General features: G+C 36.3%; 1 protein-coding gene across 2 annotated transcripts; it reads right to left on the reverse strand.

Annotated features, from left to right (window-relative positions):
- Positions 1-752: 752 nt before the first annotated feature.
- LOC149679013 (ATP-binding cassette sub-family C member 1-like) lies at positions 753-17,571 on the reverse strand. 2 transcript variants are annotated; one of them, XM_089836841.1, is made up of 23 exons: positions 17,397-17,571; positions 16,353-16,529; positions 16,107-16,220; positions 15,701-15,841; positions 15,522-15,641; positions 15,358-15,416; positions 11,015-11,140; positions 10,762-10,941; positions 10,401-10,575; positions 10,075-10,329; positions 9,783-9,986; positions 7,384-7,530; positions 5,672-5,768; positions 4,583-4,947; positions 4,362-4,529; positions 4,117-4,301; positions 3,609-3,708; positions 3,119-3,511; positions 2,650-2,849; positions 2,423-2,549; positions 1,723-2,297; positions 1,400-1,594; positions 753-1,159 (listed from the first exon to the last, which is right to left on the reverse strand). In XM_089836841.1, exons 1-23 carry the CDS (start codon positions 17,439-17,441, stop codon positions 1,048-1,050), a joined length of 4,260 nt encoding a protein of 1,419 aa, XP_089692967.1. In that variant the 5' UTR covers positions 17,442-17,571; the 3' UTR covers positions 753-1,047. The 2 variants fall into 2 exon arrangements, with proteins under 2 accessions (XP_089692967.1, XP_089692966.1); XM_089836840.1 differs by having other exon boundaries at positions 2,987-3,511.
- Between the last annotated feature and the right edge of the window lie 9,709 nt (positions 17,572-27,280).

The following is a 27,280-nucleotide window of genomic DNA, read 5'->3' on the forward strand; positions in this document are numbered from 1 at the left end:
AGCTATAAAATAAACTTTGTTCCTCGAATCTCTCCATGGCAGATCGTTTAAACTATCTTGCTTAACGTACAAGATATGATTTATCATAAAATTGCTTGTTATGCTTGTAAATGGTAAACAATTAACGTAACAATAACACGTTATCACACTTTGTAGAAAAATACTTTCTATAGCCATCAACGAAGCTATAGTAGATTAACTAAGAGTAAGAAATATTAACCTGAAAGGTTGCCTGATCTGCAAACGTGTTCTGTTAGAGGTATCATTCGCGAGAAATTGCCTATATCAATAATAGCAGTTGGTAGAAAAAATACGAGTGTTGGTGGTACCGGTTCTTGGAACTTATGATCTAGAAAAATTCCATGTCCAAAATGCCTAAAAAATAACGCATTCTTCGCTTTTACGGTTGTGATTTATTCCTAGTGGATTTGTTATTCATACAAGATAATAAGAAGATAACTCGGAAACAACGGCGTTTCAACGACCTTTTATCTAAATTTAGTTTGTTAGTTGGAGCTATATGTACTTAAAGACTTTTATCGAATGCTTCAGTTTCTTGAACTCACGTACGTTATTTATCATTTCCAATTTTATCAATAAACTGCTGAGCTAATTCAATAAGCCTATGCTTAACTAGGGGTATTCATAAATCAAAAATGTCTCGGTTAAGGCACAATAGCTAGGGATTCTTGAATGCAACCTTTTGTGAATCAACCAAATAACTAAAACCTTCAACTATAGTGTTGTTGTCACTTATAGGGGCCGGTAACGGGTCTTTATAGCTTTATTACCAAAGTTTGTCTTAATAGCACGGCTTCACCGTTAAGTGACGTTATTTTAATTTTGTTTTAACCAAATTTCATTTTGTTTGTTTGATAAAAAACTTTACCGCATATCCTTAATTTTTTTTTTATTTTCAACGGACATAATACATACTTGTAGGTCATATACATGTACCGTTTATCTGCACGTAATAAACACTATTATTATTATTATTATTATAATATTTCATATTTTGAAAATTTTTGTAAATATTTACAAAGATGTTTACAAAAGTTTGGCGTCTTTAACCAATTCATAAAATAGCGATTGTTCGTTATTGAGAAGATTTTTGGGAGAATCCAATTCGGCTAACAATCCTTGGTCCAGAACCATAACCCTATCATCATAAATTTAAAAATAAAGAGATAATTAAAGTACAATTTATACTAATCCTTAAAAAAAGTTCTTGCTATACTAGACTCTGTTTCTTCATTTGAGCGGGAAATAATAAGCCTTTATTTCGTTAGGCATGAATTTAAACAAGTTAACATATCTAAATTTTTACGCCCCAGAATATTTTATTGGTACAAGGTTCCCGATTAAACGTATTTATTTCCTTAAATGCGTTTCACCATACCTGTCATAATCCATGATTGTATTGATTCTATGGGCGATGGTGATGATCGTCGACAATGCAAATTCCTTACTTATCGTTGCTTGAATGAGATCATCCGTGTCCATGTCCACGGACGCAGTCGCTTCGTCCAATATTAGAATTCTCGTGTTTCTCAATAATGCACGGGCTAAGCAGACCAACTGACGTTGACCAACACTGTACGGAAAGACGAATTCACCATTTATGAGAGAGCTTTAATCGAGAATTTACTACAAGCAAGAATTCTCAATGAATGTATGATGAGAGATTTCACCAGCCTTTTTATGTTGTCATAGTGCATTTACCTCAAGTTTTGTCCGCCTTCACTGACGGGGTAGTCGAGTCCATTTTCGAGACCTTTGACGAATGGTTTCAAATGGGAATGTTCGAGAGCGGACCAGAGACTTTGATCGTCGTATTTTCCGAACGGATCAAGATTGAGCCTCAATGTGCCCGAAAAGAGAACAGGGTCTTGGGGGATGATAGCTAGTCGCGATCGCAAATCGAATAACCCGATATTAGCGATCTTCACTCCGTCGATTACTATTTCGCCGGCTGCTGCCTCGATCAGACGAAACAGTGCCAAGGTCAGCGATGTTTTTCCGGCCCCCGTCCGACCCACTACACCGAGCTTTTCACCGGCAAATATCGTAAAGTTCAAATCTTTCAATACAAGATCCATTCCTTCACGATATCGGGTACTGTAGTTTCGAAAACTAATTTCGCCACATTCAGGCCATTGCGGAGATAACGGAGTTTTTGCCTTATGCCACTCTGCTTCGGATGGTAAATGACAATACTCGTGAACTCGCTCCGCACAAACGATCTGCGTTTCCAAACCAGTTATTTGGGCTACATTGGTTTTTAGAGTAGTTATTAGCTGTTCAGAGAAAAAAAATTAAATTAAAGTATACTATCTGATCCACATGCATATAAACATAGTTGAAATGTTTTTGTTTGTGGAATTTCATACTAAATCAAGTTCGAAAAACTATAACCACTTACATTTATAGCTGCAGTCACAACAAATCCGACCATACCAGACGAAATAGTTCCTTTACATAGAACAATAAAAAGTGACGAAGAAAATATCAAGAGGTTTGCTAGTAAGTTGAATCGAATTGCAAGCCACCTTTAAGGATTACCATTATTAAAATCGAGACCAATTTCATAACAAAATCGAAAAACTTTCAAAGAGTTCGAGTCATTAAAGTTTGACAAACAATATTTACCTTTGGCACATGCTCATCATGTAATTGGCTGCAGTACTCTCGTCTAAAAGCTTAAGAAACCTATTGTCGTATTTATTCGTCGCGTCGCTCGCTCTGATGACTGTAGAGCCAGCAACTGATCCAGAAACTTGGGAAAACAAAAACGAGTTCTTTGCTCCGTATATTCTTTTCAATTGACGGTTTGAAGCCATGAAAAAACGCTAAGAAAAAAACCGAGTAATAATAATCAGCATTTACCAAAGAAAACTTATTGTCAATTCCAGGATTTATCCACCAATTTCAACAAAGAGGATCGAGACTATCTTAGTTTCTGTTTGCCTCTAGTTAGCGTTCTTACCTGAAGCAATGTATTTGCAGTAACAACAACGGCAAATACAATTATGAAAAGAGGCAGCCCAATTGAAGCTGCAACGGTCGTTACACTCATGTGCAATGTCGTTAACATGCAACTCCTAATCAAGTCCGGTACCTGTTGGTCCAGATCGTCGATATCTTGCGAGAATCTATTAAGTATTCTACCAGCAGGCGTTGTATCGAAGAAAGAAATTGGAGAGCGTAGTATACAAATCAACATGTCACTGTGTAGCACTTTAGATGCCTTCAGAGTCAAAAACAAGGAGATGACAACAGCCAGATGCGCTGTAGCACCAACACAGAGATTCAACACGCCGTAAACTGTAACTCGGGTTGTTCTTGTTATTGGGTCAATAGCTTCACCATCTTTAGAGGCTTCACCCCATAAAGCGAGCCAATACATCATTGCCTGATAGACCAAAGGACACGCTAAATTGATAAGAATCAAGCTAACACAGCCTACAATTCCCATTGCGTTTGCATAATGTTGGAAGACTGTAAGCGATGTCTGTAAAAAGTATAACATAAAGAGATCTTTACAACACCAAGGCCAAAATTTACCCCTAGAATGTATTTGGAATTTTTGAATTATTTTAAATGCATACATTTCCTTCTTTTAACACTTCCTTAGTAATGAGTTTGGCGTTTTCTTTATCCGTTCCTTTCTTTTTAACATCAGGTGTTTTAGATATTTCCGAAATAACTCTGAAAAAGAATACAGTTTATCGATGTCTCACTTGGACATGAAAGCTCGGAATTCAACTACCTGAGAAATACGCTTAAATAGGTGGCGCTTACGTCAACCCTATAGATGTTTCTTAAGTCCCAACTTGTTTTCTCATTTCAATTCTTGTCTGCAATATCGTTTGCAGAAAGAATTGAAATGAGAGAACAAGTTGAGAAATTACTATAGAATTGATGTAAGCAACACCATTATAGGTGTATTTCTCAGGTCGTTTCTTTCGTTGGAGGAACTATAATAGTATATTAAGAAAATATCGGTAGTGTTTAGAGCGCAAGATTCGGCTGGGTCTTGAAGACAAGGACAAATATCTAACTTAAGATCTTAATTTCTCAACTCAAATCTTAGTTGAAGTTAATTTATTAACTTACTGTACTTCTTCTTTTACTGGCTCCTTATATTCTTTCACATGTTGTCCGAAAAAATCACTAACTAGACTACTTCTGCTCATTATTTCATCAAAAGTGCCTTTTTCTATAATTTCTCCGTTGTTCATGAAAAATATTTTGTCCACATCTCGAAGAAACGTTAAGTTGTGTGTTACTAGAACTCTGGTCTTTGAATAAATGAATAAATTGACTAGATATACTCGAAATAACAGTTTTATGTATTCTACTTTGTTTTTAAGCAATCCATGTGGTCCAATCACTCTATTGAAAATGTGCTTGGCAACGTGCGCGTCAACTGCGCCCAAAGGATCGTCCAGTAGATAAATATCGTCATTGTGGTAAATTGCTCTCGCCACATTTACTCTTTGCTTTTGTCCGCCACTCAAGTTGATACCCTTTTGAAACACGAGTGAATTACGATAAAACAGTTGCATTTATCGAAACATACTCTTTCTCCAATCTCTGTATTGTCGTGAGCCGGGAGGGTCTTAAGATCAAAATCTAAAGCGCAGCTCTCGATGACTTTCTTGTATTTGTCGTCGTCGAAATCGTCAATGAACAAGATATTCTTTCGAAGAGAAGTGTTTTCGATCCATGGTTGCTGAGTGACGTACCCAACTTTACCGTTTACTTTCACTTTTCCATCAATTTTATCCATTTCGCTAACTAATGCGGATAAGAGGGAAGACTTGCCAGAGCCCACTGGGCCCACAACGGCAACTAATGACCCGTAAGGCACTTGGAAGTTTATTTCCTTCAGACACGCTGGTTCATCTACTTTCCAGCGGAATGTTGCCTTCTCGACTTCAATAGCTGAAAGGAGTTTACTAATATTAAAATATCGCAATTTCATTTCGAAGCTTAATTCTTATAATTCGCAAAACTCGGTACCATGCAGTTAACTTGGTATCGTGCCAGAGCGTCAAAGAATAGTCACCCCCCTACCACCTTATAACCCGGAAATCTGAGCAGTCGTCTGCTTCTGCAATAAATGGCAGCGGCAATCGGTTTAGTGTGGGCTTTTAAGACTTAAGTTATTTGTTTAAGATTAGGAACAGCAAATTATCTCGAATTTTTAAAGAAAATGGGAAAAACTCTTAGTGATAAGTGTACTCAGTACAACTGGTTTCTTATGAATAGGATAAGTACAAAAGATAAAAGTGTAGGTTGCCGCATGCCTTTATTACGCGAACTTCAAAATCCACGTTTTAGCCCCACTAGCAGACGACAATGTTTGTTATGATTACAAGTATTAATAGAGGTAGAGCTTATAATAGGTAAGTTTAAGTTATATATTAATCCTTGTATTTATTCCCAAGCTTCCGGTAGCATCCCTTGCGCGATTTGAATAAAGTTTCCCTTTTGTGCCACCAGGAAGACTTGTGTCGCGAGTTTTACCTAGACAATCCCTGTGGCTAATTTCCCGCCGATTCACGCTTACGGGTGGTTTCATATGCTTTTGATATCATTTATTGAAGCTGAGCATTTATCGAATTTCGTTGAGCTTCATTTCAAGCTGATGAATGATTATGTTTACCATATTTTCCTTCATTTGAAGTTTTACTTTTCTCTGTGTAATTATCGGTTACAGTGCAATTCAAAACTTTATTGATCCTTGAAATAGAAACTTTTGTCTGTAAGAAAGGTGAAATACAACGTTATATAACATTCGCTTATTTCGCTATTCTTAAAACGAAGGAAAGCAGTGCCAGTACCCCAGTTTCGCTTGCTCTGTCCCATTACCATCTTTACTTTGTTTTCTGAATGAGAATTAATTGGCTGAATAATGGAAGATCTGTGGTTATCTTAGAAAATCTTATTTTTAACAAATTAGTTTCGTATTTGGTATAGTAACTCTGTAATGCGTACGTTTCTTTCATAGAGGTTAGAGACAAGAGACTTCCCTACCATCTTCGATTTAAACTTTCTCCAAACCGTAATTTAACAGATTCATGACCTATTGTGACATTTCGTTCTATTTTGAGTCGTGTTGCTGTTAGTGATAGAGATCACAGCTAGTTGACGGCAATTTCTGTTCCTTGGAAATTTCGTAAGCAGAAAACGCCTTTCTATACCCTTTTATCAAAAACGGATTTATGGGATAAGAACGTCGGAGTTAGCGAATTCACTCCCCATCCTCGCATACTTTATTGAGAAACTTCGTCTGCTTATATTTTGACTCCACCCACAAATTCTGTATATAGCTACTTCTAGAGATCGAATTTGTGGGTGGAGTCAAAATATAAGCAGACGAAGTTTCTCAATAAAGTATGCGAGGATGGTACTAGAGGCTAAAGCTATGATCCGACGTTCTTATCCCATAAATCCGTTTTTGCTTTTATAAAGGTTGTAAGTTCATGTGAATCTAGTGGTTGAGTGTCTCTGGTAGGCAAGGGAGATGATGTTTATGAGGCATGGAGGATATAGAGAAAGTATAGTATAAGAAGGAAGGGATGGTAACTTGAAAGTCACAGTCGTTTCTGAATCTCAAGGGCATGTGAGCGCCTACCTCGGCGCACAGACGAGGAGCCAGTCGTCACTAATTAAGTTGTACAGAAATTTCTATCTCGTTTTTCAGTCACATCGAATTTTCTCTCTGTTTGGCTGAGTGCAAATGCTCGATACCGGTTTTGAAACAGGGGGGGTCTGACAGCGCTCACTGGTTGAGGCCATCAAAGAGTGTAATAAGAGGGCAAGTAAGAAATTTTTGCCTGTAGTGTTTTTCCTTTGAAAAATTGCACCTTAGCTTCCGGTGTGTGCGCGCATCTGTCTCTGTCCTATTAATTATTATTATGGTTTCCCAACTTGTTTTAATTATTAAAGTTGTTCTTATTTATATCTACGAATATTTATACATCCACCTTATAAGGACAAAGGTCACAGTTTAAAATTTTGCAAAATTCGATTATTACTTGGTGACTCTTATTGAACGCAGCCAGAATATTTTTTCAAACATATGTCGCCCAGAGTCAAATTGGGGAAAAACGGTTGGCGAGTTTAGGATTTTTCACATCATTTGTCGGTTTCTTCATAAACCTCCAATGTAACGAGTTTCAACATTATATCTCACTATTAAGTAGGGATAAAAACCATTGAAAGGAAAAGCTGACTGACATTCCCGCTAACAGTTTTGGTACATAGCGATATCCTTTCATCCATACTTATGTTGTTATTAAAATATTTCACTAAATGAACTACGTTGGCACTACTTTCCTTGTAAAAAGTGACAAAGTTCCGAGTTTAACCAACCAAGGCAAAGGTCTGGATGAATTGCGGTATATAACGCGCTGCTATAGTGACTATGCGAAGTAACTGATACGAAACGAAGGCTTTCCTAGTAGTAAGAACGTTCGCATCGTCCATGAAAACAAAAGCGGCAAAACAGCATAGACTAGCCTTATTCGAAAGTAAAATAAAAAGTTAGTATCGCAACTGCAATGTATGAGGTTGCTATGCTTTGGCCAAAAACGTATTTATGTAAGAAGAACGTTGAACGTAGCAAATTCACTACCTATCCTCGCATACTTTATTGAAAAACTTCGTCTGCTTATATTTTGACTCCACCCACATAGCGACTTCTAGAGATCGAAAATGTCATTCTTATCTCTATTTTCGTGGTTAAATATTTTTTTCCGAAATTGTGCCAGTGGTAAAAATGCAAAGTGGACAACAATTCGATATAACTCCCGATTTAGTGGTCTTAAGTTTTAAAGTTAAGAATATAAATAATTGATGTTTCTTTTTCTAAGTATCTAGTTTTTCTTTCTTTGTACTAAAACTATTATTGTAGTACAATTATAAGTTATTGTTATTATTTTCTTGCCTTATGCAGTATCTATTTTCAAAGCCCAAAATATTAGAATAAGGCCGATAGATGGCGAGGGCGCGTTTTGAAATTATAAGCCACTCCCATCAAAACATACAAAGTAGTCGAGGATGGGTAGTGAATTTGATACGTTAGTACAAAGAAAGAAAAACTAGATACTTAAAAAAAGAAACATCAATTATTTATATTCTTAACTTGAAAACATAATTCCACTAAATCGGGAGTTATATCGCATTGTTGTCCAATGTCCACTTTGCTTTTATACCACTGGCGCAATTTCGGAAAAAATATTTAACCACGAAAATAGAGATGAGAATGTCGCTATATACAAAATTTGTGGGTGGAGTCAAAATATAAGCATACGAAGTTTCTCAGTAAAATATGCGAGGATGGTACTAGATGCTAAAGCTACGATCCAACGTTCTTAGTACATAAATCCGTTTTTGCTATGGCTTATAGCAGGAATACATAGATTTCTTCTACTTGGAATCTTTATTTTGTAATTTTCTGGGCCTTTCTCCTTGAAGAAAAGGGAAGCAGTTGTAGAAACTGTCACCTATAATATATAAGAGCCTAGAAGCCAAGTGAAATGAACGTAGCCATCCGTGCCGAGCCCGAAGGTTAGAGTTCTCTTAGTGTCGTGTGAACGACTAGAAGGTCGACGGTTGTCCTTTATATTTGAATAAAAAACGAAACTCGAGGAAGGTGAAGCGCGGTTTAACAAAGTTTTAAGCCCTTCCCCTTACCTTCAATCAGATATCAGTATGGGGTCTTTTGCCTCTTAAAGACTACAAGTAGAAGCCATCTATGTATTCCTGCTTACAGTATTAAAGGGTCTGTTAAGAATACATCGGATTTGAGTGTAAAAATTATTTGAAATACGTCATAGGCACGTGACTGAGGAAAGGCGTGGTTCAAAGAAGCTTAGTTCAATTTATTTCGAAAACTACCACTTCGGGGAATTTTCAATGCAATCTCACGAAAAACAAGTACTATGTGTCCAGAGACACTTCATGTTTAGTCTTTGTTTCTGGACGTCACTTGCTGCCTGTGACGTATTTAAAACATTTCTACCTACTCGCCGATGCCTTCTTTACAGAAATTCTCTCAGTTGAACACTGTATTTTTAAAGTATATTCCTGAGAAGCATACTCGACAGCGCTACCACGACAGCTCCTTCCCATGTATGAACCAAAAATTTAGCAATATACCCTAGTTTCTGCTTGGCATTTGGTTTAGTTGCCACCTGGCTATAGCAAAAAGATCTATTTACACGAGACTACTTCTAAAAGTTTGCTTGACTAGTGCCTTATGTACAGTCCTTTACAATAAGCGGTATTTCAAGGTGATACCCGAAAGTTTCTACTATCCCTTTCCCCAGGGTTGAGTTCATTCGTTTTATCCTATACCGAGGAGAGTTATTGAAGAAACTACTGCACAATTTTCAGAACTAGATTCTAAGTCGAAAAAAGGAGCTGATCCGTTTCAGTTGTTTACTATATTGAAGTAATTAAACAAAATAGAAAACGCATCTGAACCCATGTAAAGGGGAGAGTATTCTCAAAGTGACATACATCGATTGAACCCCTTCATTTGCCTTCTAAATCTGAGACCACCCAACCATGGACAGGCACGCGCCCTCACGCGTCTACCGACGCAAAAATTTATCGACGAATTTTACTATTTTACTGGGATTTCGTGATGAACTTACGAAACCCGCCATCACAGCGCTATTAGTGTTTCGCTTTTCTCCAAGCAAACCTAGCTCCCTATTCTGTTACCTGTCCATGGTTAGGTGGTCTGCGTGTAATTGCGGTCTTACTATATGTGGTGCAGAGGTCGAAATAATGAAACTGAAGCCCAATAAATGTGCTCGTTTCTTCAAGAACGAAATTTCTTCTTTTCTTAAACTGGAAACAATTTCTTGGAAGGAACTTTCCCAAGCGTACAATTTTAAAACACGAATTCCGTTCAGTATTTCACTCATCATTTTAACTCTCTTGTCAGTTATCTTCATTTGCAAATTCTGTGAAATATGGCAAAAATATACGAGCTTAAACTATTGAATAATAACAAGAGTTTTGAAATGTAAATTTGATTTAGCTTTATCTTACTTGAACGTTTTTAAATTTTTTGGTAATTAAAATAGAGATTGGAATAGTCAAGAGAAAAACCAGAAGGCCGATGAATGAAGACGCTCCAATTTCATTGTATAATAAGTAAAAACATAGAACAAAGTGAACTGGAATGGACCAAAGAAATGCTATTTGCGTTGAAAGAACAACGAATCGACTTGTATCGATGTAAATTGTGTTTAAAATTTCTCCCATATTCATATCACCTCGATCGATATTGGACAAATGTAAAACCTGCGATATACATAAACATATTCATAGATTAGTATTGTTATACTATACCAGGACGTATTTCAAAGATTGACCTTTTTGTAAAGGGCGTGCATGGTTGCCGATTTCAGTCTTATCCCAAATTTGGTGTTGACTATGCCCACGCCTTCCAATAACAAACAATTAACCATTCCAGTGACTCCCATTAGGCATGCGTAGAATACGCCCTTCCAAAGAGGTTCGTCACTCGATGCAAATGAAATAAGCAAACTAGGAGTAAAGAGGTTTTCGTCAGATGTGTGGTATATCATAGATGAATGTATAAGTTTAACATTGTCCAAGCTGGGCCAGTTTTCATTTAAGCACACGTAAAACTAACAAAGTTCGCAAAACGAAAAAACTTTTATGATCTAATACCAAAACAACTGTCACAAAACTAAAAACATTTGAAAGTACCCAATTATAAATGGAGTTGCGTAAAGAACCACATCTGCCAAAACTTGGAAGATGGCGCCAGCCAAAACTAATTTCCACACTGTCTTAAAACAGGCCATTTCGATGGAAATGAAACTTTTTTTGTTGTTATTGCTTCTTCTTCCCATCAGAAGGCTTTCCGTTTCTACATCTTCGCAGTCACTAAAATATAACTTATAAGAATTAAGAAGAAAAGAGGCTCGGAAATCGGTATAAAATTTATCTTGACACGTACTTTTTTCTTGGTTTATAATTCAAATAATTTTCAAATTTCCGCGACACGGTTAAAGCTTTGTCACAATGATTCAATTCATATACATCCGATGGTGTTAGGGTAGTCTTCCAACCATTCCACACAGCCCTGAATGCAATACTTTCTTTACATTAACAAGAAGTAATTTCTGATTTAAGAACTTCCAAACACTCTAAGAAATGGAAGTGTTAAAAACGTGTTATAAGGGTGTAATTTAAGAAAACACTTTTTTTACACCGTTAAAACACCCAAAAGAGAGTTTTATTTTTTGTGGCCAATTTATAGTGTAAATTCGGTGTAAAATAGAACTTTTAAAACACCCTTTTAAAATTAAAAATGGAAAATTATAGTAATGCGGATTTCTTAAAAAAGGTCTTTCATTTTCATTTATGTTTTAATATTATAGTCAATCAGAACAGTAAAAAAATATTGAAAAACGTAATTGTTAAACATTTTTTTTAAGATGATATTCATGAAAGAAAAGATTTTTATCCTTTAAATAAAATTGAAAAGGAAATTGGTAATCAAGCGGTATTGTACATTCATAAAACACAGCTAAACGTGTTAGGCGACACTCTGAAACGTGTTAGATGACACTCTTAAAAGCGTTAGACGACACTCTTGCAGTGGCGTCGCTAGGCCTTTTATGGGAGCTATAGCGCCCCCAAATTTCAAAGTTAGCCCACTCAAAATAATCCGTAAACTATACCGAAAAATTGCTAGTAGCCTCCTAAAATTCTGTAGCAATATAGTGTATAAAAATTATAATGAAAAGTTCGTTAAGTTTCCTCCTTGTAGAGATGAATTTCAATATCCAATAGTAGTGGGGACTAAAAGCAAACGAAAACTGAACTTACAAAAGACGAGCGTAATTCTTTCATCCACAATTGTCTAGAGCTCGGCATTTTCGATCAATTATCCACAAATTGGTGGATAACCGATTATTTATAAACAAATTTCTGGATTATAATACGATTTAACATGTAAGTTCCGTACATAATTTTCGGGTATGGATAAAGATAAAATAAAGTGGATAATTGATCGAAAATGCCGAGCTCTACAATTGTCTCATAGTCAATAACTCGGTTTCATACTCTTTATCAATAAAAGTTTGTATATCTTTAATATACGAATAATAAGATTAAGCCCCTTCCCCCACCCCCAAATTTTAAACCGTAGCAACGCTATTGCACTCTTGAAAGTGTTATGCGATACTCTTAAAAGTATTGTGTGACACTAAAAATCGAAACTAGGTTAGGTACTGGCCTCACTGTAGGGCGACTATAGACGCCAGCTTGGGAGGCCAACATGTGCGGCACATGCTTTTGTGACATGTCTTATGTTTATTTTGAGAAGAATTAGAGTACTAAACGGATTTACTTTTTTAAATATTGTAGACTAGATTAGGTCCAACGCGTTTCTGGTGCTCGAAAAACTCTTCGTGAAAAGAGATTATTAAATTTAACGAGTACGTCTATATCTACTGCTAGGATTATATGGCCTCCAAAACCAATTTAATACCCGATGAATTTGTACTAATTTAAAACTTTCTGCCATTTCAGAAGTTATTTAGTCATTGAAAATGACCAACTTATCATGCAGTTTCACGCTGGATTTTAAGTCGATCATGTGGCCAAGCTTTTACGCAGTTTCACATTGCATGCGAGAACTACCCTTGCTTAAAGGGGTATAGCTATGCATGTAAGAACTGTCCTCTTAAGTTCTCCCTAGGTGGAACCTTGCTATGAATATAGCGCTATTTGCTAATAAATCAAACACTCTTAAAGGTGTCATGCGACACTCTGAAAGGTGTCATACGACTCTAGGAAAGGTGTCATACGACTCTAGGAAAGGTGTCATACGACTCTAGGAAAGGTGTCATACGACTCTAGGAAAGGTGTCATACGACTCTAGGAAAGGTGTCATGTGACTCTAGGAAAGACGTCAAGCGACGCTCTGTTAGATGTTATGCGACACTCTGAAAGGTGTTATGCGACACTCTTAAAAGCGTTATTTAAACTCGGAAAGGTGCTATGCTACACCTTTTAAGGAATTGCACTACACTCATATGAGAGTAAAAAATTCACTTTTAGTTCGATATAAGAGTTAAAAAGGTGTTAAACTACACCTCTGTTGCACCATTTTATTCTTATCATTGACACCAATTGCTCAAATAAGTGTTATTAAACCCATTCAGGGGTGTAAATGAACACCTGTAACCGTGTCAAATTTGGACCCATATAAACTACTTTTAAAGGTGTTAAAGCACACCCCATTTTCTTAGAGTGAAGCTTATTTTAGCAGTAGTTTTCCCATTTAAGGTTTTTCCCCACTATTCCCGGGTCCTGGTTCCCTCAGATTGCTACCATATAGGCTTGTGCATAATGACACCCTGCAAAAGTTGCTGCTCGTGGAAATTTAATTGGCTGTTCATAGTTCTAAGGTTTTATATGGTTCATTGTTGTATGTACAACAATGAACCATATAAAACCTTAGAACTATGAACAGCCAATTAAATTTCCACGAGCAGCAACTTTTGCAGGGTGTCATTATGCACAAGCCTATATGGTAGCAATCTGAGGGAACCAGGACCCGGGAATAGTGGGGAAAAACCTTAAATGGGAAAACTACTGCTAAAATAAGCTTCACTCTAAGAAAATGGGGTGTGCTTTAACACCTTTAAAAGTAGTTTATATGGGTCCAAATTTGACACGGTTACACATACAACAATGAACCATATAAAACCTTAGAACTATGAACAGCCAATTAAATTTCCACGAGCAGCAACTTTTGCAGGGTGTCATTATGCACAAGCCTATATGGTAGCAATCTGAGGGAACCAGGACCCGGGAATAGTGGGGAAAAACCTTAAATGGGAAAACTACTGTTAAAATAAGCTTCACTCTAAGAAAATGGGGTGTGCTTTAACACCTTTAAAAGTAGTTTATATGGGTCCAAATTTGACACGGTTACAGGTGTTCATTTACACCCCTGAAAGGGTTTAATAACACTTATTTGAGCAATTGGTGTCAATGATAAGAATAAAATGGTGCAACAGAGGTGTAGTTTAACACCTTTTTAACTCTTATATCGAACTAAAAGTGAATTTTTTACTCTCATATGAGTGTAGTGCAATTCCTTAAAAGGTGTAGCATAGCACCTTTCCGAGTTTAAATAACGCTTTTAAGAGTGTCGCATAACACCTTTCAGAGTGTCGCATAACATCTAACAGAGCGTCGCTTGACGTCTTTCCTAGAGTCACATGACACCTTTCCTAGAGTCGTATGACACCTTTCCTAGAGTCGTATGACACCTTTCCTAGAGTCGTATGACACCTTTCCTAGAGTCGTATGACACCTTTCAGAGTGTCGCATGACACCTTTAAGAGTGTTTGATTTATTAGCAAATAGCGCTATATTCATAGCAAGGTTCCACCTAGGGAGAACTTAAGAGGACAGTTCTTACATGCATAGCTATACCCCTTTAAGCAAGGGTAGTTCTCGCATGCAATGTGAAACTGCGTAAAAGCTTGGCCACATGATCGACTTAAAATCCAGCGTGAAACTGCATGATAAGTTGGTCATTTTCAATGACTAAATAACTTCTGAAATGGCAGAAAGTTTTAAATTAGTACAAATTCATCGGGTATTAAATTGGTTTTGGAGGCCATATAATCCTAGCAGTAGATATAGACGTACTCGTTAAATTTAACGAAGCATTATTTCGTAACGTCATTATCGGGGGGCTTTACTATTTCCGCTATGGCTAACGCCCTATTAGCGCCACAGTGTCATTTGTAATTTTAAAATAATCTTGAGAAGGCAACCTATCTAGAAAGTCCTATTTTGTTACTCTAGCTCAAATAGGAACAAAATGGCAGCCAAATGAAAATGTCCAGAAACTTTTGTCGGGGACTGTACATAATTGATGACTCGCAAAAAATTCCCCACAACCTCAGAAATGTAGCTGACTTTAATCGGAGTAGGTGATTATATAAATTATTTGGTCTTGCTGAACTTGTTGCATAATAAGAAATCGTCATCACGTTATGACGCTACTTCCGGATTTTCAGGCATGCGCGCCGCGATTTATTACCTGACTTGAGTCTCCTGATTTATTCTTAAGCCATGAATAAAGAATGCGCGTGTGCAAATTTGTTTTTAAGCTATCCTATAACATTATTTATCGATGGTCTTACGATTCTGAGCGCGAGCGTCATTTCTCCAGACTAGAAACGAAACTCGTGACGATTTGTTATATTTTTCAGCTAGCTCCTCCTACTTTATATATTTATCTACCTATTATTTAGTTATTAATAACTTTACCTCGTGAGCCACGAATGTACCATGCGTGAACTGAAAGACGCTGCTTCTTCCGGTGACTTCTAAATTTTTTGAAAGCGAAAACGTAAATAGGTGAGCAGAATTGAAAATGTATCGAGAAAAGAGAAAATTTATATTCTTAGCCAAAATAAATGCTCCACTATTACATTTATGGGTTTGTTTTCTTCTGAAGTGCCCTCCGACATGACGCTAAGGACAAGCATCGACAGTACCAAGGGGATGTTTACTGATCTTATTATAAGACCAAAATCATCTTTCCTGCCACTCTGTAGAAAGAGATTACGACCATTATCGGATTATCAAATAAAAAAAACTGTTTACAGACCTCTAGGTAGTTATCCATGGTGTTTGATCTGAAGATAATGACTTCACTAAAAGCCGTGAGAGACCAGAATAGAATCTGTATCCCAGACGAAACGACCCCTCCTCTTCGCCCAAAGAAAATTGCAACTATCGATGCCATTACCTGATACAATAATTTGCTTTATTTAACTGGCGCAATTATCATAAACTAGTCATCAAGGGGAGAGGTTGGTCAACTTTTTCATTTGCGTTCGAGCAACCCTATTCATAGACGCTGATATAATGATATATACAGCGCTGTAATAGATTTTGACAAGCCCGTGCATAACGCTATACATTTTGTACGTACGGTGCGAGAAAAAAATTATTCACGAACAACAAAAAATCTAGTAGTGCTAAATTGCTTCCTCAATTGCACATCATCTTACTAAAGTTCCAAATTTCATTGCCGCTGCCACGTTGTCGATCGTCTGAAAATCGTCATGATACACTTGATTCACTAGCTTCATTGCACTTAGAGTTGCCAATAAAATCAAAACAGCCTACAAATATTCAAACCGAATCATTTATATCTTTTTGCAATTAAAAAGAAGAACTATAATATTTTTAATTGTTTCTGATTAATTTTTAATAATTTCCTTATTTCCGGACAACTTATCATCAAAGAACTTAACTATTTTCGTTATGTTGAGTATGGAATAGGGCAAAGCATTCTGATTGGTTCTGGAAACTAAGACTACTTCCAAGGGTAATAAGAGCCATAATACACCACATGGCACCCAGACTAAGACGGTGTTTTGGAAGCACGGTGTAAAATCAGGGTTGTCGGTGTACCATGTTAAGTTGGCATCCTGAAAACGCGCGAAAAAATTGGTAATGAAAGACAAGACGACAACGCTTTATCTAGAATACTAAAATTTTGAAGGGGCGTTACTCGTAAACGGTAGGCAGGCACTAGGAAATATTTTTAAATCCGCCGCCATCTTGAAAAATGGCGGCCAGAAAAACCTTGATATGTGCTTCAGCAGATTGCTTTTACATTTAGTACACTGATTAAGTATATCCTATAGACGGGCATTTTGGCTTTTGTGTTTCGATTTGCCACTATCGTTTATATTTGCGGCCCGCAAAGAAAAAAACGTAACCAATGGCAATTTTAAATAAATAAATGATTTATTTGGATATCCCTTTAAGAGAAAAATTCTTGTTTACAAAAGGGCTCAATTAAATTATTTTCAAAAATTCTAAATTAATTAAATTTAAAATGCATTTTAAAAGGTTCAAGTAGTAGCATTTTTATAGGGATTAATTTTAATTTCATTTGTCTAAGAAACTTTTGAGATTATGTATAAAAATATTTATATTTGAGGTTTTTTTAATTTTTGACAGTAGCTTATTCCACATATGGACCCCCATGTTAGGTACTTTTAGTTCTGTATTATTAAGTATACAGGTACGTGCTTTATCGCTTTTGGGCTTGGATTTTTCATCATCTTTTTAAATTAATAGACTTCTGATATAGATAAACTACTAAGATAAACTTTATGAAGTGAAGGATTTTCAAATTTAAAGTGCGCTCTTCCGTTTCAAAAAAATCATATGTTTTATTTTATTTCAAATATAAAGAACATAAGATTTAATAAAAGTGAGAAAAACTTACATTGTAGCTAAGTATTACTTATTATATCTTAAATATGCTTATAGTAAATTTTATTTACCCAAAAAGACGACTGGCAAAAGTTATCCAAAATTTGTGAGGACATTCTTGAAACCAAATTGTGCTTTATCCGTTATTTATATAATTTTCGGCATTTATTTTAAGAAGACTCTTACAGCTTTCTCCCAAGTTATAATATAAACTTTGCTTCCTCGAATCTCTCCATGACAGATCGCTTAAACTATCTTGTAAAAGGGTTATCACTTGTAAATGATAAATTGTTAACGATAACATTTTATCACACTTTGTAACAAAAATATTTTCAATGGGCATGAACCGAAGCGAGAGTAGATTAACTAAGAGTAAGAAATACAACCTTTCAGAAAAGTCTGCAAATGTGTTCTTTTAAAGTTAGATTTGAACACTTGCGCAACTATATTGAGAAATTGCCTCTAGCAATAATAGTAGTTGGCAGGAACAAAAGGAGAGTGATACCGTTTCAGGGAACTTATGATCTTGACAAATTTAGTGTCTAAAGCAGGGTTCGAATTAAAAAAAACCCAGCCCAAAAAACCCGCGGGTTTTATTTCGGTTTTACCCACCACAAAAAACCACTAAAATACCCACTTAATAAAACCCATCACTAAGCTCTAAAGATAAAAAACCCAAGTACCCAATAAAACCCAGAAAAACCCGATGGACTGGGCTTTTGTTTAAAAAAAAACCTTCGTTTTTTTAACCCTGGTTTAAAGTTCTTACAACAAAAGCCATTCGTCACTTTTACAGTTGTCATTTACTCCTAGTGGATTTGTTCTTCATATCAGATAATAACCCGGAAAGATCGGCGTTTTAACGACTTTTTATCTATGATTCAGTTTGTAAGTTGTAGCAGAAGTAAATATTTACTTCTGGTTGTAGCTATGTACTTAAATGTTTTTGCATTGCTTCAGTTTCTTGAACTCATGTACGTCTCTTGTCTATATCATTTGCAATTTTATCAAGAAACTAGTACTGAGCGAATTATGTAAGCCGATGTTTTACTAGGGGTTAGTCATAAAGCTTCGATGATAGGCTTGAAGTTTAATGACTAGGGATTCGCGAATCCAGCATTTTGCGATACAACCAAAAAACATCTAAAACATCTAAAACATCTGAATCGTGTTGGTATTACTAATACGGGCCGGTAACGAGTCTTCTTAGCGTTATTACTTACATTAGCTAAGTTTTTCTTATTGCCGCACTGCCGCAGATTCATCGTTAAGCTCGTTATTATAATTTTTTTTTCAAACAATTTTTGGTTTTGTTTGTTTGATTTGTCCCACGATTATCTAACTTTTGTATTGTTTTATCGAAAAGTCAAAACTGATTAATAAAAACTGTCATTGTAGACAAAGTGTAAAAGATAAGTGTAGAAAATTAATTGCCTGAAGTAACAGATATTCAAGTTTTCACTTTTAAAGACATGATTAAAAAACATCATAAGTGAATCATATTACAGCTCCCTATAAGTACTGGACGTAGGTTATGCTTTTGAAAACAACGTTTTTTTCCAAGACATCCAAGCCCGCCATCTATAGCTCAGTTTTACAAGTATAGTTTTCCCATTAACCTGGATCTTGAGATAGGTTAACCTACGGAAGTTCCGGTTGATGATAATGGCTGTCAGACCGCCGTCAGTGTCGTGATTAGTGTGAAGCTTGTTATCGCGTTATAATTTTGATTTAGAATGGCTTATGTTTCTTTGCTAATTAGGAAAAACGCCTAGGATCAATGTAACTAATTGCAATACCCAAATTAAAGAGACATCTGAACACGATCTATGTGATATTAAAAGCACTTAACCGTAAGCGACTAAAACGTTTTGTAAAACCAGCATCTTTCGCAAACGGAAAACCTTTGTCACACTTAAAAAACGAAAACAAATTTCTATGTCGACGCACATAACCTTTAATTAGTAATAAATCGGTCCAACTTTCCTCGCTAAAAACCTTTAGATCGGTGGAAGCTCAGTGCTGTACTAAGGATACATTAAAAATGTTCTAGCATGATGAAGGCTATTTTGATCATTTGAATTCATATTAATTTCATTTTCAACACAAGCGTTTAAAAAATACCTATAGACCGCCAATTATTTTTTAAAATTGGGAAAATAAAGTGGACTTCTACTATTATATTCATAACCCAACACTTTGTATGGAACAACTTGTTTCCTTCCGCGCTCTTCTCTCTCAAACCTTTCCTCATTGGCTACCACTTACTTCCGTTTGCTTGCCCCGCTTATTAAAAATTTCTTTCGCGCCAAAATCATTCCTCTGGTTTAGTTCACAAATTCGCTGATGCACGGCGATGTTATATCGTCCAGTACTTCTAGGGAGCTCTAATATGATCCACTTCTGATATAACTGTTTACGGTGAGTTTCTGTTACATATTAATTTCAAATAATGTTATCACTGTCGCTAGCAGAGCATTATTAAACACTAATTAATGAAGCGGAATAAAGTGCTATATCAAATTGTGATGTCGTTTTAAGTTGCGACGTGAGATTTCTTTAAGTAACAACGTGGTTTATAATATTGTAACGAATAAAGCATAAAATATTCCTTTCTTTGTTAATCTCAATTCAAAACCATACAACGAGAAAATTATAATGACGTAATTAAGTCGCTGAGTTTCAATCAAAAAGCAAATGGTGTCACTATTATCAGAAGGGAATAAGGAAGAAGGGAGACAGAGCCTGCTATGGTAACGGCAGTCCGACCAACCTCAAGAAAACCGCGAAAACTTTGCGCCAGTACACAGCTTTTAACCAATTTACTTCAAATATAGTTCTTTAAGTTCTCCGCGGTATAAGGCGGCCTATTTGTCCGATAGATTTTCATTCTCCAAAGGCTTAGGGCTGTCGATGTTTCGTTCTTGTGTAATTATAACCTCAAGTATGTATTTTATTGAAAATAATTTTTATAATTTAATATTAATTCAGAATAATTAGTTTTTATCTATTTATTACCTTCAAATTATCTGATTTGGGTGTGTTCTCAATTCCCGTGCATCTAAACTAATTGCACAGCTTGATTTTTCGTTTATCAACATGAAATTCGGCCATTTTTATCTCCTTCAATGTAAAGTTGTAAACAAAACTACTTATTACACGTCAACTGAGACGTCACCTTCTTATCTGACGTCACAGCTACGGCAGAAATTAGATAGCCAATCAGTGATGGGTAGTTGATTTGAGGTTAGTAAGACTGTTATTACGAGTGTAAAGCATTATGGAGATATAAAGTGTGTCCCTTCTCTCTTATTCCCTTCTGCTATTATTGTACGAGTACAGTCCGTAATTCAATCCCTAGAAATAACGCCATTGTTTTCATGTATTTTGCATTAAAAACGATGAAACATTTTCCAAATCCATTCCACAAGAAGTCCAAAAATTGAAAATAATATTCCATAAAGGAACACATTGAAAATCGGAGACAGAAATCTCAAGCTCAATCCTTTAGCGTCTTGTACATATTCTTTTTCCTTATGAAGAACTTCTCGAAAAAGAAAAGAAACCCTTCTCTTTCTAGGTTCCATTTGTCGAGTTTCCATCATTCGTCCAAAGCTGTTAACAAGGATAATGCTTATTACAACCCAACGAATATTTTATTAATCAAATTTAAACGCGACCTGCTTGCAAAATTTGACTTTACCAGAAGTGGATCATATTACAGCTCCCTAGAAGTACTGGACGATATAACATCGCCGTGCATCAGCATTGTCTCCTAGCACTGAAGAGAAAACAGTATATGCGAAACGCAGCGGCGAATTTGTGAACTAAACCAGAGGAATGATTTTGGCGCGAAAGAAATTTTTAATAAGCGGGGCAAGCAAACGGAAGTAAGTGGTAGCTAATGAGGAAAGGTTTGAGAGAGAAGAGCGCGGAAGGAAACAAGTTGTTCCATACAAAGTGTTGGGTTGTGAATATAATGGTAAAAGTCCACTTTACTTTTCCGATTTTAAAAAATAATTGGCGGTCTATTTTTTAAATGCGGTATTTTTTGAACGCTTGTGTTGAAAAGGAAATTAATATGAATTCAAATTATCAAAATAGCCTTCATAATGCTGAATATTTTTAATGTATCCCTAGTACAGCACTGAGCTTCCACCGATTTGAATGTTTTTAGCGATGATAGTTGGACCGATTTATTACTAATTATAGGTTATGTGAGTAGACATAGAAATTTGTTTTCGTTTTTAAAGTGTGGCAAATCTTTTCAATGATTTAACGTTTTCTGTCAATATTTTTCTGTTTTACAAAACGTTTTAGTTGCTTACGGTTTAGTGCTTTTAATATCACATAGATCGTGTTCAGATGTCTCTTTAATTTGGGCTTGCAACGATTGCAATTAGTTACATTGATCCTACGCGTTTTTTCTAATTAGCAAAGAAACATAAGCCATTCTAAATCAAAATTATAACGCGATAACAAGCTTCACACTAATCACGACACTGACGGTGGTCTGACAGACATTATCATCAACCGGAACTTCCGTAGGTTAACCTAACTCAAGATCCGGGTTAATGGGAAAACTATACTTGTAAAACTGGGCTATAGATGGCGGGCTTGGATGTCTTGGAAGAAAACGCTGTTTACAAAAGCATAACCTACGTCCAGTACTTATAGGGAGCTGTAATATGATTCACTTATGGTTATATAAAACAACAATTTAAAGAACATCACCATGTGTCAAAATGTTTGCTTGCGATAGGAATAAAATGGAATGGCAGTTAGGATTTCACAAATGGCACTAGATTTCGCTTTTCTGAGGTTTTAAACTGGCGGCAAATTCAAAACTATGGGAAATTGTTAGCAACGACGAAGTGTAATCTGCTAAGTTCGTCTCGGAAAAGAAGGCAAAAAAACCGGTCAATAAACCGGTTCGTGATGCTGAACGGTTTCCGAGTTGAAAAATACTAGTTTGTATTTGGTTATGTTTTGACATGTGTCAATGGTGTCTGCATGGAAATTTCAACCCATCAGAGCCCTTAAGTTTTGCCCAAAAACTGCCACTGCCAATGAAATACCTTAAGTTCGATTTGGATTGCCCAATGAGCGAGCTTAGGAGAGGTATTAGGAGATTTCTTTGGCAGCTGAATTAGGACACAGACATTATCTCCAACATTTTAATTATCCACTTCACTAGTTTAGCAGACGATGTGCCCTGGTCAATGGTCATGGACCAGGTTATTTAGTCCAGTTTAAAAAAATCCTTATTTACCTTCCTGATCCACCATAAGCGAAAGACGTGACGTCATGCGAGACTGCGAAGTGCGAATTTACTTTCGTCATCGCGAAAATTCGCCTCAAAAAAGAGCCTTCTAACGGTTACTAAGCGCAAATTCAAAATGTCACATAAAAAATGCTTCTGTTGTACATTTCAAGGCCTAGTATTAGAGAAGGCAGTGCGTGAATAATTTTGATTTTAACCACGAATTAAAAATATATCATGTATGAAGAAGCGCCTTGGCATTAATAATAATAATCTAGGATTGTCTATGAAGGGATGTCCACACTAAGCCTGCGGCTTGTTTACAGGTGGGTCCCTTTACATTGCATAGAGGGGGCCCCTATGCCACAGCTAACCTACAGCGCCCTATGCTAACTACTGCCGTTAACCTCTGAAAGTTTTGATGGAAAGGAGAAACCGGGTTAGACCGCGGAGGGAGGTCCTTTTAACAAGCGGGGAGAGAATTTGCAAACTCTACGCCGAAGCATTTGTTCCCATATTTGTACCCGGTGCCACAGTCCGGGATCGAACCCGGGACCCTCTTGCTGCGAGGCGAAAGCGCTAACCGCTACGCCACCCCACTAAGCCTTGGGATAGGGTAAAACGCTTATACAGCCCTTGGATTTTTACAGTAAAGCGTTCTCTATTACGCAGATATTAGAATTCAGACAAATTGAAGGACTGTTCCAAGCCCCTCCTTCCGTCGAGTCAGTGATAGGTTTGTCATTCACAGATACCAGGAAAATGGACATAAAGACCGGCTGTCATAGAAAGAAGAAGCCATACGGGGACTGAAGAACGATTGTATCAGCGGACTCGAAGGTGAAACGGACATTACCAACGAAGTTTAAGGAGCCGAAGAATATAACGGGAGAATTTTTACTGCCAAGACAAGGGAACAACCCGCCATACGCCGTCAAAATGGAAGTACTGAAGCATCAGTCTATACCAGCTTTGAAGAACTAGAGTACACACAGTCAGGTTACCAAAAGTACAAAAAAGCAAATTCTTAGGAGATTTTTGTGAATGGCACAATGTTTTTTAACCAAAACCGGGTGGCTAGCGATACACGAGAAAAATATCATCACGAATTACGATAGTTTTACCTCCCTGAAGTCGTACTTAGAAGATGCAGAGAAGAAGGCAATATCGGGGTTTTCCACATCGGACCGTAACTACGACGAAGCGATGAATATATTACAAAGACGATATGGAAGATTGAAGCTCGTAATTCAGAGCCACCAGGCCAACCTAATGAAGTTACCAGTAGTTAGGCGCTAATGTGTGCGAAATTCTTGGATACGAATTCAAAATATTGAGGATTGCACGAGTACCGTTTGGTATAACGTCAAGCCCTTTCTTGCTCACCGCAACTATTCGATATCACTTACGTCAACTTTATTTACACCATATAACACTTTATACTTAACGGTTCTGTAATACGTTCGATGTGAAAAACCAGAAGTATTCTAACACAAAAACTCTTTCTGCCAAGGGTTGCAAATGAATTTCTTGAAGATGACCGATATTATTGACAGGAATACGAGACAGGATATTGTCGTTAATACTCGTTATCCAAATAGATCCGCCAAACCCGCCCAAAGATAATCTCTTTCCTTCGATGTTCAACTCGCTCGCTGGGGTTACGAAAGACATTATTTTGTTTTCAATAAATCGAAATGAAGGTGAATAATGATACATGTGTGGCAAATAGCTTGCAGCATACGCGTCCGCAAATTGAAAAATGAGAAGTTCGTTCCAATGACGAAATTCGAAACGCAGAAAAGAGAGAAAAAAAGAAAAATAACTAAGTGTGGTGCTGGTTGGAAGGAAGCCTGTGCTCACCCATTCACATTCAGTTTTGTTCTAACTAAAAATAAGCAAAATACTAAACTTACTCTTTTACAAACAGGAATATCTTCCTTATTTTCCCATAAAGTTCCTCGATACACGCATTTCAACAAAACATTGACACGATCAAATGGCACCATGACAAAACTTAGGAAATTTCCACCATGTAATTAAACAAATTTTAAAATAGTAAGTTTAATTGAAAACTACGCGACTCTTTTAATACGAAACCCAGATCTCTTATTTTCACTTTACCTTACGTTTACTAAATTTAGCAAAATATACTGTATCGCCGAATCCACAATGATTTCTATAAAATGACCGGCTAAGAAATTCTGAAACTCCTCCTCTGACAACAGACCTGCCATCTATTACAAAAAAGAAATGTGTAAGGCCTACAACATTTAATCATTTTTATAAATGGAAACTCACTGCAACTTTTAGAACCAACTTCCCTGACTAGTTCATATTAATCTATGGAGTTATTTTTGCATAAACGTTTCGACGTTGCTCAGTATTTGGTAATTCATAAAACGCAATGCGGTTCGTGGAAATCTTACCCATGAAAAAATGTAACCAAGGTTTTAGTTCAAATTAAAAATAAGGGCAGTTATGTTCTTTCGGAAGCAAGACGCGTGAAGCGAAAAAGAAAGGTATAATCTGAGGTGGGGGTAAATAGTAATTTTTTTGAAAACGTACCCTCAGTTTTATTTAAACTATGCATGCGGAACTGCTTAATTGTTTAATCAAAAGAAAGACGCAAAAGTTAGAAATATCAACCGCAATGCGGTTCGTGGAAGTCATACCCATGAAAAAAATGTAACCAAGGTTTAAGCTCAAATTAAAATTATAGTCGAAATTAAAACCGTATCAAGAATATATTTTACTCGATCTTTAATTATTACTAGCCACTTATACAGAAACAAATCTTGCTTCATGTCGAAAAGGGTGTTACACTATAACGATATTTATATATTGTTTTTATATTGTATGTTAGTTATGAATTTTAGTTTAGCATTTAGGTTATTGTATCATTTTATATGGTGCCGGGTTTTGACCCATGGTCGTATGTTTTATTTTTCTTTTCAAATTTAAATTATTCAATGTTATAAATCTTGTATTTCGATAATGTATTAGTCGTTCATTTTATATATATTTGAATTCACCTATAATGGTTTGGTAAGCGTACAATTGTGAAATAGTTCGAACCCTGCATTCTTTAAACAGTAATTTAGACGGGTTGTCGAAAGGTTCGTGGCGTGATTAACGTAATATTTTGTTAATCAGAACTACAAGGGGACACAGAAAGTTTACTATAGTTAATATCCGACTGACGTAGTAAACGAAACTGTGAAATTTAACTCGACGTTAAACTCTATATTTGATATGTATATAGCAATAGCTAAGTGCTAAAGGTTCAGATTTCACATTATTATCAAAATTTAGGTATTCGTCTATTTACAATCCAAGTTATATGATGCTGTGAACTGTCTGTTCACTGGCGTGTCACCTAGTTTGCCCAACACAGTTGTGTTTGTTCAACGTTAGTTCAAGTGAGAGTGTCCTAATTGTCATTTAAGGTTAAATTAACATTGTTTAAACCCAAGTTAGCTTTGCTTTTTGCAGACTCCCAAGTTTCGTCCAAGAAGATCATTATAATGAAATACAGAAAAAAATAATCTTTATTTATCGAGAAAAATTGGAACTTTATTCCATTTCTAAACGAATGTCGCGTTGTTTCGATTTAGGTTCCTTTTGTAATATTTTATCGATAATCATTTCCAGGCATAAGGTTAAGCAAGCGATTCCAATTCCCCAAAACCAAAAGTTAAATATAATCGATAATTCCTGAATGGTCGTCACGGTGATTTCATTGAAGGTGGTTCCTTCATCCGACGCCACAAAACGATTTATCTTTAAATTGACGTAAATCGTGCATCGATGCTCCTGAGCACTTTCCACAAACCGAGTTGTCCTAAAGAAGAAACATAGACATTTCAAGAACGTGATGTTATTACGGAAGATGCATTTGGGCTGCGTTCAGTAAAACTCCACGGACACGAAACAGTTCCTGGAAAGAAATGCTTTTGTTGAAACAGTTAACTAACTTTAAACGTTATTTTTTCTGTTCATAGTCGTTTTTCTACAACAAAGCTGAAATGGTAAAACAGCCGTCTTCTTAATTTCCACTCATAAAACTAATGTCGAACTTGTAGGACTGTTCAAGAGCCAAGCTGAGCGAGCTTTTCAAAAGCTCGGCTCGGCTCGAGTCAAAATAACGGCGGCTCGGTCAACATCTACATGTTTAACAAAAATTGCTACTATTAACGTAAAACTGGAGAACGACTACACTCTAAGAAATTGGAGTGTGATTTAACACCTTTAAAAGTAGTTTATATGGGTCCAAATTTGACACCGTTACAGGTGAACATTTACACCCCTGAAAGGGTTTAATAACACTTATTTGAGCAATTGGTGCTAAAGATAAGTATAAAATTGTGCAACAGAGGTGCAGTTTAACACCTTTTTAACTCTTATATCGCACTGAAAGTGAATTTTTACTCTCATATTAGTGTTGTGCAACTCCTTAAAGGGTGCGGCATAGCACCTTTCAGAGTGTCGCTTCACACCTTTAAGAGTGAGAGATTTTTTGGTAGAAATTCTAGTACTTTTCCTAGACTTAAGAGCAAAACCGATGACGTAAAAAAACTATAGTAGCTACATTTTGACCACTCATGAGGCATAACTCAAATATCGAGTATAGTTTTCCTGTTTAATTAAATTTTGATTATCCGCCATTCCGCAGTATTATTAGCAATCAAT

The sequence above is a fragment of the Phalangium opilio genome, unplaced genomic scaffold, assembly GCF_054372755.1.
Source record: "Phalangium opilio isolate 3A_F unplaced genomic scaffold, DU_Popi_V2 ptg000042l_1, whole genome shotgun sequence".
Lineage (NCBI taxonomy): Eukaryota > Metazoa > Arthropoda > Arachnida > Opiliones > Phalangiidae > Phalangium > Phalangium opilio.